Source organism: Prunus mume, linkage group LG2, assembly GCF_029339155.1.
Source record: "Prunus mume cultivar Tortuosa linkage group LG2, ASM2933915v1, whole genome shotgun sequence".
Classification (NCBI taxonomy): Eukaryota; Viridiplantae; Streptophyta; class Magnoliopsida; order Rosales; family Rosaceae; genus Prunus; species Prunus mume.
The window spans coordinates 8,741,129-8,758,296 of record NC_142699.1 but is presented as its reverse complement, the minus strand read 5'-3'; the positions used below and the strand labels follow the sequence as shown (position 1 = coordinate 8,758,296).

Sequence of the window (17,168 nt, the reverse complement as noted above, 5' to 3'; positions counted from 1 at the left end):
TAAAGACCAGTAATATTCTGTTGGATTGTGACATGAACCCAAAAATATCAGATTTTGGCATGGCACGAATTTTTGAGGATAATGACACTAGGGGACAAACAAATCGGGTTGTTGGTACATTGTAAGAAAACTTTCTGCAGCATGTACTTCAGGAAAATTTACATGCTCATATTTGGTCATCTTTTCTTCAATGTCATACTTTTTTGGTACAGAAGATGTCTAATTAACACATTTTCGCCAATGATTGTCAGCGGTTATATGTCTCCGGAGTACGCCATGAATGGTCTTTTTTCTGAAAAATCAGATGTGTTCAGCTTTGGGGTGATTATACTAGAGATCGTAAGTGGCAAGAAGAGTATATCCTTCTTTGAGGCTGATCAATCTCTAAACTTGCTAGGCAAAGTAAGCACCTTTAACAAACCACTCAAGTATATCCAATCAGATTTTGTATGTGTTTGTATATTTGTTGCTACAGTGTTTTGAATTCATTGTTGTAGGCTTGGGATTTGTGGAAAAAAGGCAAGACCATGGAGTTGATGGATCCAACATTGAGGAATTATTTTTCAAGCACTGAAGTCACCAGATGCATTCAGATGGGTCTTTTGTGTGTGCAAGAAAGAGCTATGGACCGACCAACCATGTCGGATGTTGTTTCAACGCTAAGCAATGAAACAATTGCTCTGCCTCTTCCTAAAGAACCTGCATTTTTGAGTCGATCCAGTGATGCAGAATCATCTTCAAGTAGGCAAAGACGTCACTCTGGATATGATATAACGATTTCAGAAGTAGATGGAAGGTAGCAAAATAGATTTTCCCAGGCAACGAAGTTGTTAATGACCAAGCCTTGTCTGAACAGGACCAAGTACATAATGAAGTGCTTCATGCTTCATATGCAAACATGATTGTTATTTTGGATTGGATAGGATCGGGACTGCACTCGAATGAACAAGTCTTACCTAAACTTAACTAGTTTATTGATCAAATTGTTATCTATTTTAATTGAAATAGTCATGTCCCCAATCTCGACTTCCCACCAAGGCTTAGGGGACTCTCAAAGCATCTGGCTTCTCATCCATTTTTCGAATTGATGATTTATTCCTAGAACTCTCCAGGAGTTCACATTACATATCTTTCAAACTTTCAACGGATATATATATATATATATATATTATATGATGACAAGGAAATGGAAGATCATCAAATATATATCTGGCTTGAGAACTAAGAAATAGTTGACTATAATGAACCTGCATCAATGAGAATACAGGAAAACATATTATATATACTTAATTAGAAAATAAAAAGCTAGCTAGCTAGCTCCTAGCTGTGTCTCCATCTAGACCTCTAAGTTTTAATTAATTCATTGTCTTTGTACCAATTCTCTAACTCTACAATGACAATGCTTAACCTCTCACTTTTTTGCTTGATATCATTCTTTACCTTCTTTTCATTTTCATATCCTGCAACGGACACACTCACATCTTTGGACACGTTGGGAGACAATCAAACCCTGGTCTCATCCGGTGGACTTTTCGAGCTTGGCTTCTTCAGCGAAAACTTTTCGGGTTATCACTATCTGGGAATTTGGTTCACAGCCGATCGAAGCAAGGTTGTCTGGGTTGACCGGGAAAATCCAATATTGGATTCATCCGGCCTCCTTCAAATCCGGACAGGGAATTTGGTTCTCACCGACCGGCGACAAGTCCAGTTGATAGTCAATTCAGGAAGTGTCGCCGCGGCCACTACTAATACAAGCGCAACACTTCTTGACACTGGGAATTTTGTCCTTAAAGAAGTTGATACAGGCATGGTCTGAAATTTCAAAAAATATCTTCAAATTCTGATAGTTTTAGTTACATTAAAATTTATACTTCTGTACTTTCCCCTTGAAAAGCGATGGTATGTTAATTTTTTTGGACCATACAGGTACTATTATATGGCAAAGTTTTGATCTTCCAAGTGATACATATCTTCCTGGGATGAAACTTGGGTTGTATGGCCTAAACACAACCCGACACAGCTTTCACCTTATTGTTTCTTGGGCAAGCCCCCAAAACCCAGCTCGAGGCCTCTTCACCTTATCCGTTGATGGAAACGACTTGTCGAAGCTTTCGGTTTGGCGAGGAGATGGAGCCAAAATGGACATAGCTTCCTGGGACGGACATAGCATCCGGTTTATTTTTGACAACTCAACCGGGCAGAACAATAATAACAATGACTACAATTTTAGCTACCATGCTAATGCATATGAGGCCTACTACAATTTTAGCCACAGTAGGAACTACGACCTCATGTGGTTCGTGATGGCTTCCACCGGAAACCTGGACCAGTATTTCATGGTGGATGGGAAGATTTCTGTTAGGCCTCATGCTTTGTGTGCTGATTCGGCTGGTGGTAATTCTGGTAGGTGCTTGACTTCAATACCGTTCGAGTGTGGGGATGGTAAGTTTTATGAGATGAATGGTTCTTTGCCATCTACTTTCAGTGGTACTGGTTTCATTTCTACGGGGACTACCGAGTGTGAAACTTTGTGCAAGTCCAATTGTTCTTGCACTGCGTTCGCTGCACTTCAGAATGAACAACCGCCAGGATGTCAACTCTATTTTGGGAGCAAACATGATCTGTTGAAGATCATAGAGAAGGGGGCAGGGATTGTTTACATCCGGGGTAGTGCTCCAAGTGGTAAGTTTGAATTGAACTACTTGTATTATACAATATAGAGTAATGTTCTTTTTCGACTTTCTGGCAACATAAGATACTTATAATAGTGAATTAAGACCAAACATCCAAAAAAAAATTATTCTAATAAACTTCTTTCAATCGTCAACTCAAAGGGATTTCAAAAGTACAACTCACCGCATAGGAGAAGAACTGTATCCTATATGTAATAATTTTTTTAATGACAGTGTAACATGTTATGTTGTCGAATTATGAATCTAACAGTACATTCAAATAATAATCTACTCAACCATACATCACATAATGAGACAAAAGAAATTTTTAAAGTATATTATTATTATTATTTTAAATTTGCTATTTATATTATCAAGTCTTGACTCCTAGTTCGCCATAAGGATAAATTAAGAAGATAACTTACTACATGAATTACGGTTGTTTACTATATATATAAAAACGAATAAATTACGACGTTTTTCCGTGTGATGGGATCCTTTGAAACAATCAATTAATATAAATTCTTTTCCTGGTGCATACTTTAGTCAATAATTATGTTGTTTATTATGTGAAGGTGTTAGGTGCCTTGGAATTCTTTGGTTTACTCGTTTGTCTTTATGTGGGAGTGGGACCGCTAATATACATATAATCTCAAAAAATCTGGAATGATTTAACAGCTTACCAGTTCATCTAGAATGGCATTTCAAATATTATAAAAACAGGTGCTAATAGTTGATTATGTTATTCAACTTCACAATGCAAGAACATAGCATGCTTTTCTCATGGATTGTTGGTAAAAAATTTAGGCAATTTTCGTTAAACATAATTTTGTTGAGTACAAGAAATTGTATTATTTTCATAAACAAAATGGTGGCATTGTGTTCATTCTCAAGATAGCAAGAAGTGGAAACTCTGGCTGGCTGTCTTGCTTCCTTTGGCATTCCTCTTGGTTCTTATTCCAATCTCCTTATCCTATTATCTGCGTGGGAGAAGGCGACGTAAAGGTTTGAGTTTGATTGTCATAAGATTGAGTTCATTGCTAAGGGAAATTAAACAGGCTTAAATGACGTTTAAGTCAATGTAATTTTAGCAGAAGATCAATTAGCAAGCAGAGGAGATGCCGTCGCGGATTCTGATCATATGAGATTATTTCAAATGAGCTCCCCTAATGCGTCACCAATTCATCATGATGAAGTTAGAGGTGCAAGCAACATAGAACTGGGAAGACAGAAGGATCAAGATTTGCCATTTTTTAGTTTTTCCACAGTAAAGAATGCAACAAATTACTTTGCAGAGGCTAATAAACTTGGGGAAGGTGGATATGGGCCTGTCTATAAGGCAAGCCATCAGTTAATTTTATTTGTGTGTTTTTTTTTTTGGGCATTGTCAAGATTTTCTTAGTAAAACTTCTACATGTTTGCATAATGGAAAATGCAGGGTAAGTTGCCTCTAGAAGATCAGGAAGTTGCAGTGAAAAGGCTGTCCAAAATTTCCAGGCAAGGCTTGAATGAGTTCAAAAATGAAGTTTCAGTAATCTGTAAGCTCCAACACAGGAATTTGGTTAGGCTTTTGGGATGCTGCATTGAAGAAGAAGAAAGTATACTAATTTATGAGTACATGCCCAACAGAAGCCTGGATTCCTTTATTTTTGGTTGGTCCATGATCTATAGTTCTATGCATGTTTCAATTTTCATTATATCTTCGTTCACATTTTGAGATGAATTGGCTTGGGTGTAGATTCATCCAAAAAGGCACTTTTGGATTGGAGAAGGCGCTTTCACATTATTGAAGGGATTGCTCAAGGGCTTCTTTATCTTCACAGATACTCAAGATTACGGATCATTCACCGTGATTTAAAGACAAGCAATATTCTGTTGGACGGTGACATGAACCCGAAAATTTCAGATTTTGGCATGGCAAGGATTTTTGGGGATGATGACACTAGAGGAAAAACAAACCGAGTTGTTGGTACATTGTAAGTAAATTACATGCTGCCTAGTATTTTTTTTTTCTTCTTTTGGTACAAAATTGTCTAATGCATTTTATACTCTAATTGTTAGTGGTTACATGTCTCCGGAGTATGCGATGGACGGCCTCTTTTCTGAAAAATCAGATGTGTTCAGCTTTGGGGTGATCTTATTAGAGATCATAAGTGGAAAGAAGAACATAGCCTTCTTTGAAACTGATCATTCTCTTAACTTACTAGGCAGAGTAAGCACCTTTAACAAACCCCTCACAAACTACACACCTAATCACTTTTTATACGTTTGCATGTACTAATTGTTGCTAAGATTTGTGAAACTTGATTGTTTTAGACTTGGAATTTTTGGAAAGAAGGCAAGAGCATGGAGTCGATGGATTCAACATTGAGTGCCTCATGTTCAAGCAGTGAAGTTACGAGGTGCATTCAGATGGGTCTTTTGTGCGTGCAAGAAAGAGCCATGGATCGACCAAACATGTCAGATGTTGTTTCGATGCTAAGCAATGAAACAATTGCTCTGCCTCTTCCAAAAGAACCTGCATTTTTGAGTCAATTAAGTTCCACTGATGCAGATTCATCTTCAAGTAGGCAAAGACATCGATCGAGAAATGACATAACAATTTCAGATGTAGATGGCAGGTAGTAATTACTAGCAAGCTAGAATTTAGAGTTTTTTCGGCTATTGCATTTGCATCAAAAGAAATTCCACATTTATTTTTTCTTTATTATACCCAAGTGTCTCTTACAATCATGGGCCTGCTAGCACCCAAAAAAGAATTGAGCCCAAATTAATCAATCATGGATTGGCACCGACATCAATTTTGAAATGGGTCTATCCAAGTCCACTCAAAAATAGTTCCCTTCTTATTTTGGTAAAGAATAGTCCCATATTTCTTGGATACAGAATTAGTCTCTTTTTTTTCTTCGGGTGGTCAGAAATTAGTCATACTCTCTATTCTCAATGATAACATCACAAACAAAGAAGTTATTGCATTTTATCCTTTTGACATAAGCGATACTACTGAGTGAGGGGGGATTGGAACACATAATTTCGGGTGCATGAGTAATTGTTTTTAACTATCATAACTACAAACCCCTTACAAAATTATTCCAAGTTAATCCCAAATTACAGTCATCTTGGTGGAAAAGAAGAGGGCAAAAGAAGAGGAGATTTTGGATTAAAAGAAATTGAGGAATTTTGTGTTGTTTTGTAAAGCGGAAAGGGCAACGTTTCTGTAGTAAAGATGAAAGATATTTGGAGATGGGTTACGGGTGGAAAACCGTGCTAAAAAAGATCAAAGAGGTGGACATTTTAGGGTAGTCTCTCAGAGCATAATGTAAAAGATATTGGAGGACTAAAAAAGTAAAAGAAAAGAGGTAACTTTTATCATTGTGTGATGACATCACACTCATCTCACGTGCATGCAACCAAACACGCATTACGTAGAAACATAAAATATATATTTTGTAGTATTCTCGATTTTTATGTTTGGATAATCACATTCGTTTACTAAATCTGCAACTTTTTTTTTTTGGAAAAAAGGAAAATAATTCTAAGCATTATTATAGATGGATTACGTGAATATCATGCATTGATATCGTTAAAATGCGAGTATCTAACTCAAAATTAATTGATAATGAATGAAGAGGTTCAAAATCTTTAATTTAGGATTCGCACTCTCAACAATAGCATATAATTTGTTAAAGTTTTCTTATTTTATTTTCAGAATCAAATCAAGAACTTGCCTGTAAAATTTGAAATTGGTCAAAAGGTACAAGGTTCCATCACTTTGTCCAATGGTATATAAGGGAAAGTGGATAATGCAAACAAACTGAATTTGCATTAAGATTTGTTCACAAACATCTTCAAATGGCCTCTAATCAGAATTGTTTTACATTGTATTTAAAAAGAGAAAGCTAAAAGATCATATATATACGTTGGGTGGAATGTATTGCGCTTGGTCATGGTCATGCATGGAAGCATTTCCCGATGAGAGAATCGAATCAGTCCCCTCCTTTGTTTTTGCTTTTTCACAGTTTGCTACAGCCTTCTTTACCATTCCCCAAGAAAAAAAAAAATGGCATGGTGAGTGGTGAATAATCTTGAAATAATAATAATTCGATTTTCTTTTCTGTTATTTCACTTAATTATTCAAAGATTCAAAATGAAGATTTGTGAGGACGAGTAAGGTGGGGGACGGGGGGGAAAGTAAAAACGACAGTGAAAAAGGCATGAATTGCAGTACACAACTAGTGAGAAAAAGAAAAAGATTAAAAAGATGGTCAAAATTTGAACCTCGAAGACTCCTCTTCCATCATCATCAGCTTCGACTATCTTTATCGAAACTCTACCAATTAATTTCCCCTTTCTTTCTTTGATTTTGAGCCTCCACTCCAATCCATGTTTCTGAACTCAATTATTAAAATTTGGTCACAGAATATAATTAATGTGGACGTTCTTTGAACATCTTTAGCCATGCAACAGCTTGTGTTTGGCTTCAGCTATGTGCCTATGTCTTGGGCAACGGTAACATATCTTCTCTAAATTAGCAAACCAGCTGACATGCACGAGTGTGACTATATTTTTATGTAAGATTAGCTGCAGTCTATTCGATGTTTTGCTTTTAACATGCTGAGATAGTATACATTGAATCCACTCAAATTACAACATCCTGTGTTCCGCAGTTTGCTACAGTTCTTATCATCGTATAAGGCCCTAAGTGACCAAACGATGGATTACTTGCTTTTGTGTTTTAATTTTTTTCTGGGCTGGGGGAGAGAAACCGTGGTAACCCTAAAAACCCTTTTGACTTGGAGGAAATTTTTGTAGTTCCAAGTACAAAGAAAGAATATTCAAGAAAAATTGAAAAGCAACCACCATTTTTCCTTGTATAGTAACACCCTTAGGATGTGGGGTTATAAAATTACAGAAAGCAGGCTTGACCACTCCTAAGGGTTTTTTGATGTGTGAAGAATATTCATTTTGTCTGGCAGGAAAACAGTGAATTTTGTTCCTGCTTATCCAGTCCTGACTCAACAAGAAAGCCAACAAGAAGGAAGGTGACTCCTAAATATATGCAAATGGTCAAAAGAATTTCATGAGGTTCATAGATTAGAATAATTAAAAGACATTGGGGTGCATGGCTATATGCTGTGTTTAGAGGTTACAATGCATGCTATTTTTCTTTTTGTGGGGACATGAACATTATAGATAGTTGTTGTACGAATAAATTAACAAAGTCAAATCAACATGGTTTTCCTTGTTGCTTTTCAAATTGCGCATTGTATTAAGGAACAATACTTTTTAACTTTGAATTGTGATTACATCCCCTATCATTTTCGACCAAAAAACCATCCCTATCATTTGCTGTAATATGTATCTATCTCTTCTGAATGATTGAGCTAGATGGAAACAATATCTTAAAAGGCTGGAATTTGACACTCCCACACCAACCAAATTGCCTGAAAATTATGAAGGTCATCTTAATTTTCTCAGAAACTTGCGTCTTAATTATGTAAAAAAAAATGTTCCATACAATAACACATTTAACCAAGGTGTAGCATTGCCAACTCAATTTAAAGCATGCCACATTTTCTCTACTTTTATATATTTTAGGGTAATATATGTAAAGACGGACCCAAAATTTTAAAATGAGGTGAGGTAGATTTACATACAAACTAAACCTTAAACCTACATACAAACTATAGGGAAAAAAAGGAAAACAAATTAACTCATCTCGGCTATATATTCCAGGTTAGACAACCCATGGGACTGTCCCAGAATATATGCTTACAAACCTATATTGTCAAACTGTAAATTTAGATGGCATGAACATATATATAAACGACAAATTTGATTGCACAATCTGGTTAGAAAAAAATAATTTCTCATTTTTTTAACAAGCCTGTAGTGCTAATTAAATTCAAACTAACTAGCCATTTCTAGCTATGGGAGTACATGGTGGATAGATAAAAAGAAGGGCATTTATGGAACTAAATTAATTTATGGATATGTTCATGCATTTGCAACCTCTGGAAACCCTAAAGTACACTAGTTAAAGCTTTATCATCAAATTCTTTCTTTCTTTAGTATCTTTAGAATCCCATTTCAATATTTCTTTATCTCTTTTTCCCATTTTGGTTTTCTTTTTTGTGATATACATTCCATTGTTCAAGGAAGCAAAGTGATGAAGAGAATATCAAAAAAGAAAAACCACACACCCTAAATCTCTACTGGGTACAATCCACCACTCGTTTCTCGAGGCCCTTAAGCAAGTATAAAAACCTCCCCAACCCCATCTCTTTAATCACCAAATTCCTCCACCACTAATCTTAAAATTTCAGGCATTTCTATTCAACTCTGCTTTCTCAAGGTGAGGCCTTTTCAACTTCACTCTTGAGCTTTTGTAGCTTATTTTTCCATAATGAACTTGAAGTTTGTTAAATGATGCATTTTAACTAACTAATATATTGTTTTTTTTTTTTTTTGGGGTAATATATATTCTCTGAAATCTAGAAGAGCTCAAATTAAGAAACATGAGCAGGCCAGGAGATTGGAACTGTAGGTCATGCAACCATCTCAACTTCCAAAGGAGGGACTCGTGCCAGAGGTGCGGGGAGCCAAAAAGTGGGGAGAGAGTTGAGTATGGAAGTTTTGGTGGAAGAGGTGGAGGTGGTGGTTCTTTCGGATTCACCACTGGTCCGGATGTCCGCCCGGGTGACTGGTACTGCACCATTAGCAATTGTGCAGCGCATAACTTTGCCAGCCGCTCCAGCTGCTTCAAGTGTGGTGCGTCCAAGGATGAATCGTCCAGTGGCGGCGGTGGCGGCTATGAGGGTAGAGGGTTTGGATTTGGGAGCGGTGGAAGTAGCTCTGGTCGCTCCGGATGGAAATCTGGAGATTGGATTTGCACAAGGTTACTTTATAAATCATATCACATTACTGATCATATCTCTCATATAACACAATATACAACACCTATACGAAACATTGCTCACAATTTTTTTACATATATGAGCACATGCACCTATATGCATTAAACATGTAATAGTTGAATTAATTGGACAGGTCAGGGTGCAATGAGCACAACTTCGCTAGCAGGATGGAATGTTTCAGATGCAATGCTCCAAGGGACAACAATGGTGGCAAGTCTCCATATTAACTCGTAAATTTTCATCATTTTCAGTGAGTATGTAGATAAGATATATAAAAATATATAGTTACTTAATTAAATTATTTTGTTTTTTCTTTTTTGGTTTGTAAACTAATATATAAATGTTGATGATATTCAGGTACTGCTGTACTTTGCTGAAGGAACTGAGAGAAGAACATGATTCCCTTATGATGGCTTGAGCTAGCAACTCCTTTAGTAGGCCGGATGACCACCCTCCTATATTTTTTTTCCTCTTTCAATTCCCTTTTCCTTCCCCACTCCTTCATTTCCAGTTTCTATCTTTTAGTTTTCTAAGGAGCTTAATTTGAATTGTGTCTGATGAAGACTTGATGAAGTAGTACTTTAACAAAGCTAAATGATTTGTCATTTTGTGAGCTTTCTTATGATATGAACTATATAGGCATGTAGTTTTCTGGTAGTATTAAATCTAATTTATCATCTCTTTCTGTGTCTTGGAGAATTTAAGCACCATTGCCCCAGCTGCAAGTAATTATTTACTTTCCTTGTTCTTAATTGGCTAATGGGGGGAGAGAGAGAGAGAGAGAGAGAGAGAGAGAGAGAGAGAGAGATGGATATATGGTGGATGATGCTCCATCCCTAGTATCAAGAATGCTTTTATCCTAAGAGTGGTCCAAGGAATATATTTGAGTACTTAAAAACTGCAAATGAGATATCTGCAAAGCAATAATATATACCAAAGGAGAGCTGTTCACGTCATGCATGGACCATAAACCAGATCCTTTGGTTAAAACAACGCAGCAAGGCCAGGGAATTCAAAAATTCTATCTCTACACATTTTAAGAATTAAAACTAATTCTAGAGAAATTTCCCTTTGCAAGGGAGTTGGAGCTTTGATAAAAGATGTATATATGTTCCACAATATATATTTCGGAAACCAATATCAAGTCCAACAATTCAAACTCGATCGACCAATTTCAATTGTGTGTTTTTTTATTTTCAAGATTAAAGGACTGCTTTCCATTATGGAAGTGATCTTTCAAGTTCAATGCGTGTCCATTTGTCGCAGCAGTCGGTGGAGGTTGAAACTTGAACAAATTCCAATTTTTTTTATTTTTAATACAAGCGATATTGAAGGATGAGGATTTTCTTGTACACACTGTCAGGTACTATAAGGGTTCGAACTTAAGACTACTAGCTAATCTGCAAGTCAAGACATTTTCCTTGGGGTCTTTCAATATAGGTCTGATTTTGAGTTTGCACTATGAAAACAGTCCACCTCTCATTTGACGTAGAATTGGGTCTAGCGATTCAACAGGCCAGCCAAGTATGTAAAGCGATGACCACTGTTTTTAAAACATTTACACATATTGCCATTGCACAGTCAATCCTCTAAATTTTATTAATGATTGCAATCAATAAATTAATATCACACTTCTACAATTAATCTCAATTTATCAAACGCTTTCAACCAGTGAATACCTTTGTAGGTTTATGTATACCTCTTCATAGGTAATTTCATATCATATATCTCCTCCATAGGTAATCAACATTCATATGTATACCTCCTCCATAGGTAATTTACCTATCCATGCTTAATTAACATTCATGTATATTCCTAGTCCATAAATAATTATACCTCCTCCATAGGATTGGAAGAAGAAAAAGAAGGAAGAAGAAAGAAGAAAGAAGAAGATGAACAAGATGAAGAAGAAAGGTTATAGGAAATTTATTATTATTATTTTTTGTATCAGCGCATGTTTATGGGATATATTCAAAATTAAAATGGATAGACAAGAAAATATTTTATAACAGTCCTGATTTCTTGTACTATAGGGGCCCAAGAGATTTGTGGTCACTCACCGTTGAATGTAAATTCAACGGTTCACTCACTCTTGCACTCTTTTTAAGAAACTTTTTTGAACCGTTAGATTAACATCCAACGGTAGGTGATAAATCTCTTGGACCCCTGTGGTCCAAGAGATCGGGGCTGTATTTTATAAATTCAAATCATAATTAACTAAAAAGGTCAAATATAAGTAATCATTGGCCTAAAATTAATTTCTTACCCGTTTATGAATTGCAATCAGCTAATTTCTTACCCGCTTATATCATATTCTAAAATTAATTAGTTGTATTAATTAGCTAATTATTATGATATAAATAAGTCTTTCCCGATTTAAATCATAAGGGCATAATTGGAACATGAAAATAAATTTAAAAAGAAAAAAATATATTTGATTACATCATAAAATTAGAAAAGGAATATAATCATATGTGGCAATGAAGTCAGAGGACTTGGATTACTAACAATACGTGTGTGGATTGCACCCAAATTCTATAATAAGAATTGAATTTACACCGAATTATTTAAAACTTTTATTATATGTGCTGGACATATATGCCCTTTCTCATGCTTAATTAATCTCTTGAGATAGAGTACTCATTTAGCGAAAATGCAGCAATAACCAAGAAAAGTAATGATTGGAAAAAAAAAAAAAAAAAAAAGGAAAAAAAAAAAAAAAAAAAAAGGGTGAAAGATTGGTACGGAATTGGTAAGGTTTTTACTAGCTCTGAAGTATGGGGCTTATAGTTTCAGTGTTAGAGCACTCATCTTTATATTTACAAAATTTATAATTTCAGTAATAGAGAACTTATTCTCACATTTACGATTGAAGTTAAAGCCGTACGTTAACAAAACCATAATTCTAATTAACATTTGATTCTTTGATTAACGGACAGGGTTAACCTTGAGAAATCTGATGATGAGCTTCCAAAACAAAGTTCTCTAATTGAACATATTTTAACTTAAAAGCATAAACTCACATAGGATTCCCAAACTTTTCAGCAAACACCTTTCGTGGGTTCCCTCATTGACCTCATGGGGGTTGGGTTTTTAAGTACTGCAAAATGCACATTTTATTGGTCAAAAAGCAACAACAACACATTCATTATTGTCTGCTACTACACTCCATTATTTAGCTTTTAGCAAGATTCTTTGTTTCACTTTAAGCTTGGCTTTATGTTACTTCATTTTTATATATGCTTTGTTGATTTTAGTGAACTAGTGCCATGAAGTACCTTACATTCAATCATGTCAAAACTTGCTTATTGAGATTTTTTTTTCCTTCTTCTTTATCTGAATCTTATTGCATGTGAAAATGAACAAAAAGAATACTTGTTAGTTTGCACTTTTTTTCTTCTATATTGATTAAATAATTTCATCCGTGATATGCAGGACAAAATCTTACTTGTAGGAAATAAATGAAATTGGAAGAGATGTTAAATTTGGCAAACTTATAATTTGAGAATTCTAACCCTCCATTTTGATGAAGGAATTGAAGATTACATAGAATTCTAAAATGACATAATTTAGATTTTCATAATTTCAATTTCTAGCAATTGAAGATTTCAATATTTGGATTTATATATGTCAAATTTTGTAAATGACAGAATTTTGTAAATAACACTATGAAAATTGTAAAATGACGTTTATTTTGGTGGAAATTAAACTCAAGAATTTGATGCTGCAATTTCCACTATTTTTTCTGCGTATCATTTAATAAATTTTCGCGCTTAAGTTACCAAACAAGGAAATTGTATATTTCTCCTTTTAAATTCCGACTTTTAGCTAAATTTCAAATTATTTTTCATCATCCAAACGGAGGATAATTTCTGATTGCTTGTCAATCTTAACAAAGGACAAGACAATTGAAAGACTCATCATGCTCGTGAAAGAAGAACATGAACATCTTTTGACATGATTTAAATGCCGATTGGGTCCCAAAAACAATCAACACGAGACAATTAACCGGATTAAGTACAACATGTTTGAACTTAACAACACTGTGATGGTCAATGGTAGGAAAAACAAGGGCACTTTTTATCCAGTTCAATGGATGCAAAATTGGCTTTTTAAAGGTTTTTTTTTTTTTTTTTCTACTTTTTATAAGCCAAGCATGTTCAATTTTGTTAAAGTTTGTTGCCTTCTCTTTCTGTCCAATTGAAAAGCAACCCGTTTTCCCAATAAAAAGAGAAAAACAAAAGAGAACAAATTATACAAGAATTCAATAGTGAGGGCCTTAAGCCCTTAGATGAGACCCTATCTCTTTAACTGTTGGATTAAATTGGTTAGTTTGATTAAACGATTAAGAGATATGTTGACTCGCAAATTATAATTTAGTACTGGGTTGGTCTGTCATTGCCTGCAATTCAAGCCCAATACAGCCCATTTCTCAATAATGGATCCAACATAAGATCCCGCCCAAGTCCGTGCACAAAGTTCAGTTTGAGTCCAAATTTCAAACACTTCATGGCTTTTTTCGCGGCATTTGACGGTCGTCTCTCCTTCTTCAGGCGTGGTTTCTTTCATATTTTCCGTACCCAACAAATTTGTAGGCAAGCTTGTGATCTAGCTTCATGATTCTTACTTATTACGTTTGTTATTGCCGATCAAGCCGTCTAAAATGGTTGAATGTTCGGGTCATATGTGAAAGCAATAAAAGTGCACGCCATGTGTTTGATGTTTTGCCGTAGTGGAGTCAGGGCCCTTTTACTGATGATGCCTTATGGAAGAAGAAAAATAGAAAATGGTGGATGTAGTTTTAGTTTTGGAGTGCCAACTTGAAAGGTTATTTGGAGGTTGTTCTTTTCCAGGTAACAATGGCCAGACATGTATAGAAGTAGGTATGGTGTAAGCATGTAAATGGTGCACCATAAAGACATTCCCATGCAATTAAGTTCCAAATCATTTTCCAAATAAGTTAAAGAACTCGATGAAAAGATTGAGCAAAACCTGATCTTACCACCAACTTGCCAGAGTGACAATGACATACAATACACAAACTTTCTTTTATTCGAATATCTCTTCGACCCACTTTAAGGAAGCCAGAACCTGCTAGCTAGACTAGACTACTTTCAAGGGTAGGGAGAATACAAAGGAGAGACTAGTGGTGTTGAAGCTTAAATAATAGATATGACAGAGCATACTGTTCGGTGAGTACGAGGAGAACACCAGCTGCGATGACAGAAACAGTTGACCACGGTGTGTTAAAATAATTTTGCCTCAAATTTGCCATCCATTTGTGCCTGCGAGTTCTGCAGTAGTTGTTCAGCTCATCTCATAGAGTAGCATAATAGTTGTTGCTAACAATGACCCCACTGTCAAGGTTATTGAGCAAAGAAGATACCCCATTGTTCTCACCTATCCAATTTTGAACAATTCCATGCTCAACAACAAGCAGCTCCACATCCTTTGATGAACTCACCAAACGCTTCATGAGTGTTAGGAAAGAAATCCCTTAACTTCTGTAATTATGTATTTACTTGTAGTGCACACCACGTTCTGTGGGTCATACCAGATTTCTAGCCTAGATTAGTTAGTTACTTAGAATAGCTACTCGTGTATCTTTATATAACTTGTATTGTCCTGTTTGATCATTCATTCAATAGAGAAAATATTCTCCATATTTCACTTTACAATGAGGAAAACATAATTAGTTAGGTAATTCATGTTCTTGCAGTGACATTGTTCAAAAGCCAGGAGATTTCTGAATGTCAGCTCTGTCGAATCCAATACTCTTTAACTTCGGAATTTCGAGAACCCCACTAGAGAATTTTATGTCAAACAGACTTTCGCTTGTTCCCACCTTAAACTTGACTCCGGCCTGATGTAGCTCTGCCATGTTTGGTATTGTGGGAGATTTGAGTTTCCCTCTAGTTTTTGGTTCCATTGGTTGACACAAAATTCTCATGAAATCAACAAACCGGTTTACCTCTATTCCTGGAACAAAAACTCTCTCCCAATCGTCTTCTGTTCCCTCCCTATAGATTGCGTCTTTGAACGAAAAGTAAGAAACAAATATTGGTGAATATTTCCTACTAGTAGGAGGGAAAAGTTTATCAGGGACAAAATGATCTTTCAGAATGAAGAATGGCAGTTGATTTTCAAGCATTCGCAAGTCAGGCGATATATCGCGTTTCATCCATGGTTTCTCAAATATGTAGTCATTTTCATGATTAAATCCTAAAAAACACTTCCTCAACAAGAACTCAATGATGAAGGCTGCATCCACTAGAATGATTCTTACAAATTCATCACTGTCAAACTCAATGAAATCTGCATAATAACTGCGCAATCTTGCTTCTTGATCCTTTATTTTGTTTATATAATTATTCAAGCTTACTTGGGTTCGATGTAGAAAATATGCTAGATACCTCTTTTTGTGCTCTTCCATGGCCTTCAGGTGTTCTTTGCCATGGTGAAGTGGGCCTATAGAGACTACTCGAGGCGTGTAGGCGTTTTCGTTTCCTCGCCGTAGTCGCTCAGGAACTCTGTAGATACAACGCAATGGGAGCAGGGGAGACAAGTTGGCCAACTCTTGGCTCATCGAAGTTTCCAAAGGATTGTGCTGGTTTTCTATGTCATAATTTGGAGCTTCATTTTTCTTCCTCATCATCATGTACTAGCACCAGAATCAACAAATATTTTATTTAATTGATGAGTGCAAGCAGGAAAGGGAACTGAAATCAAAATATTGTATGAGTTATTGCATACCAACACCTTAAACACTGACTTCGACCAAAAAAAAAAAAAAACACAGACCTTAAAAACTCACATGAAGTACTTAACTCTACTTTTGTATAGATATTTCCACATTCCAATCTTATTTCCAATAAAAACAGGCTGAGCCAAATCAAACTTTTTCAAACCTATCTATCTATAATTAAACACTTCTCTCTCGATTAATAGAGTTCTAAGTTCAACAATTAAAAAAACATTTGCTTAAATAAAAAGGATCGATGCGTAAATATAGCAATGGGGAAGAAAGTATGACGGTACAGACTGGATTGCTGATATATATGCAATCAGTATCATTGTTGCCAACAATATGTATCGACATATTATTGGTACATTTTTGCCAACATCGATATCGATGTGCATATCGAGAGTCTGTTCTCTAATTTTCTGTATATGTCACACAACAATGACATAAGATTAATAATGGAAAAAGAAAAAAAAGAAAAAGGAAGTGAAACCGCACCTGCTATATGTATGACAAAACCAAGTTTGTTTCAGCCTTGATGGCTGATCACCAGAAAAGTTCAAGGCAGATTGTTTGCTCCTCTGGTAGATGTGATGAGGAAATTTGCTCTTGGTGGGTAGAACAAGAACATGAATTACCTAACTAATTATGTCACTGCAACAACATTGAAGGGTGCTCAGCATCGCCGATTAACATCTCTAACTAATCAACTCATATGCTGGATGTAGAATGTAATATATAAACAAGGCAGAATGCCCAATTTGCACTCGTCTTTTATTCTAGGCAAGTACTACTACTAAGAAGAATACCTGCATGATCATTTGCAGAAGATGCATG

At 35.7% G+C, this 17,168-nt stretch overlaps 3 protein-coding genes and 1 pseudogene across 7 annotated transcripts; 3 read left to right on the top strand and 1 right to left on the bottom strand.

Annotated features, from left to right (window-relative positions):
* The first annotated feature begins 17 nt into the window (after positions 1 to 17).
* Positions 18 to 800, top strand: LOC148919560 (receptor-like serine/threonine-protein kinase SD1-6). The gene is made up of 3 exons (XM_089046882.1): positions 18 to 121; positions 252 to 402; positions 498 to 800. Exons 1-3 carry the CDS (start codon positions 33 to 35, stop codon positions 798 to 800), a joined length of 543 nt encoding a protein of 180 aa, XP_088903008.1. The 5' UTR covers positions 18 to 32.
* A 593-nt stretch (positions 801 to 1,393) lies between these two features.
* Positions 1,394 to 5,489, top strand: LOC103319969 (receptor-like serine/threonine-protein kinase SD1-8). Its single transcript, XM_089046885.1, has 8 exons — positions 1,394 to 1,805; positions 1,927 to 2,682; positions 3,567 to 3,677; positions 3,767 to 4,011; positions 4,111 to 4,324; positions 4,411 to 4,648; positions 4,734 to 4,884; positions 4,989 to 5,489. Exons 1-8 carry the CDS (start codon positions 1,394 to 1,396, stop codon positions 5,295 to 5,297), a joined length of 2,436 nt encoding a protein of 811 aa, XP_088903011.1. The 3' UTR covers positions 5,298 to 5,489.
* Positions 5,490 to 8,862: 3,373 nt separating this feature from the next.
* On the top strand, positions 8,863 to 10,194 carry LOC103319970 (RNA-binding protein csdA-like). 5 transcript variants are annotated; one of them, XM_008221559.2, is made up of 4 exons: positions 8,863 to 9,027; positions 9,174 to 9,570; positions 9,723 to 9,799; positions 9,947 to 10,194. In XM_008221559.2, exons 2-4 carry the CDS (start codon positions 9,191 to 9,193, stop codon positions 9,964 to 9,966), a joined length of 477 nt encoding a protein of 158 aa, XP_008219781.1. In that variant the 5' UTR covers positions 8,863 to 9,027; positions 9,174 to 9,190; the 3' UTR covers positions 9,967 to 10,194. The 5 variants fall into 5 exon arrangements, with proteins under 5 accessions (XP_008219781.1, XP_008219780.1, XP_008219784.1 ...); XM_008221558.2 differs by having other exon boundaries at positions 8,865 to 9,027; positions 9,171 to 9,570; XM_008221562.3 differs by having other exon boundaries at positions 8,866 to 9,027; positions 9,171 to 9,570; positions 9,723 to 9,843.
* A 4,538-nt stretch (positions 10,195 to 14,732) lies between these two features.
* On the bottom strand, positions 14,733 to 16,241 carry LOC148919559 (UPF0481 protein At3g47200-like; annotated as a pseudogene).
* Between the last annotated feature and the right edge of the window lie 927 nt (positions 16,242 to 17,168).

Bases quoted from the DNA above. Each gene is read 5' to 3' on its own strand.
- LOC103319970 (XM_008221559.2), top strand. From the start codon at position 9,191: ATGAGCAGGCCAGGAGATTGGAACTGTAGGTCATGCAACCATCTCAAC. The intron at 9,571-9,722 runs GTTACTTTATAA...TTAATTGGACAG, and splicing joins GGAGATTGGATTTGCACAAG to GTCAGGGTGCAATGAGCACA. The intron at 9,800-9,946 runs GCAAGTCTCCAT...GATGATATTCAG, and splicing joins TCCAAGGGACAACAATGGTG to GTACTGCTGTACTTTGCTGA.
- LOC148919560 (XM_089046882.1), top strand. From the start codon at position 33: ATGAACCCAAAAATATCAGATTTTGGCATGGCACGAATTTTTGAGGAT. The intron at 122-251 runs GTAAGAAAACTT...AATGATTGTCAG, and splicing joins AATCGGGTTGTTGGTACATT to CGGTTATATGTCTCCGGAGT. The intron at 403-497 runs GTAAGCACCTTT...TCATTGTTGTAG, and splicing joins CTCTAAACTTGCTAGGCAAA to GCTTGGGATTTGTGGAAAAA.
- LOC103319969 (XM_089046885.1), top strand. From the start codon at position 1,394: ATGACAATGCTTAACCTCTCACTTTTTTGCTTGATATCATTCTTTACC. The intron at 3,678-3,766 runs GTTTGAGTTTGA...TAATTTTAGCAG, and splicing joins TGGGAGAAGGCGACGTAAAG to AAGATCAATTAGCAAGCAGA. The intron at 4,325-4,410 runs GTTGGTCCATGA...GCTTGGGTGTAG, and splicing joins CCTGGATTCCTTTATTTTTG to ATTCATCCAAAAAGGCACTT.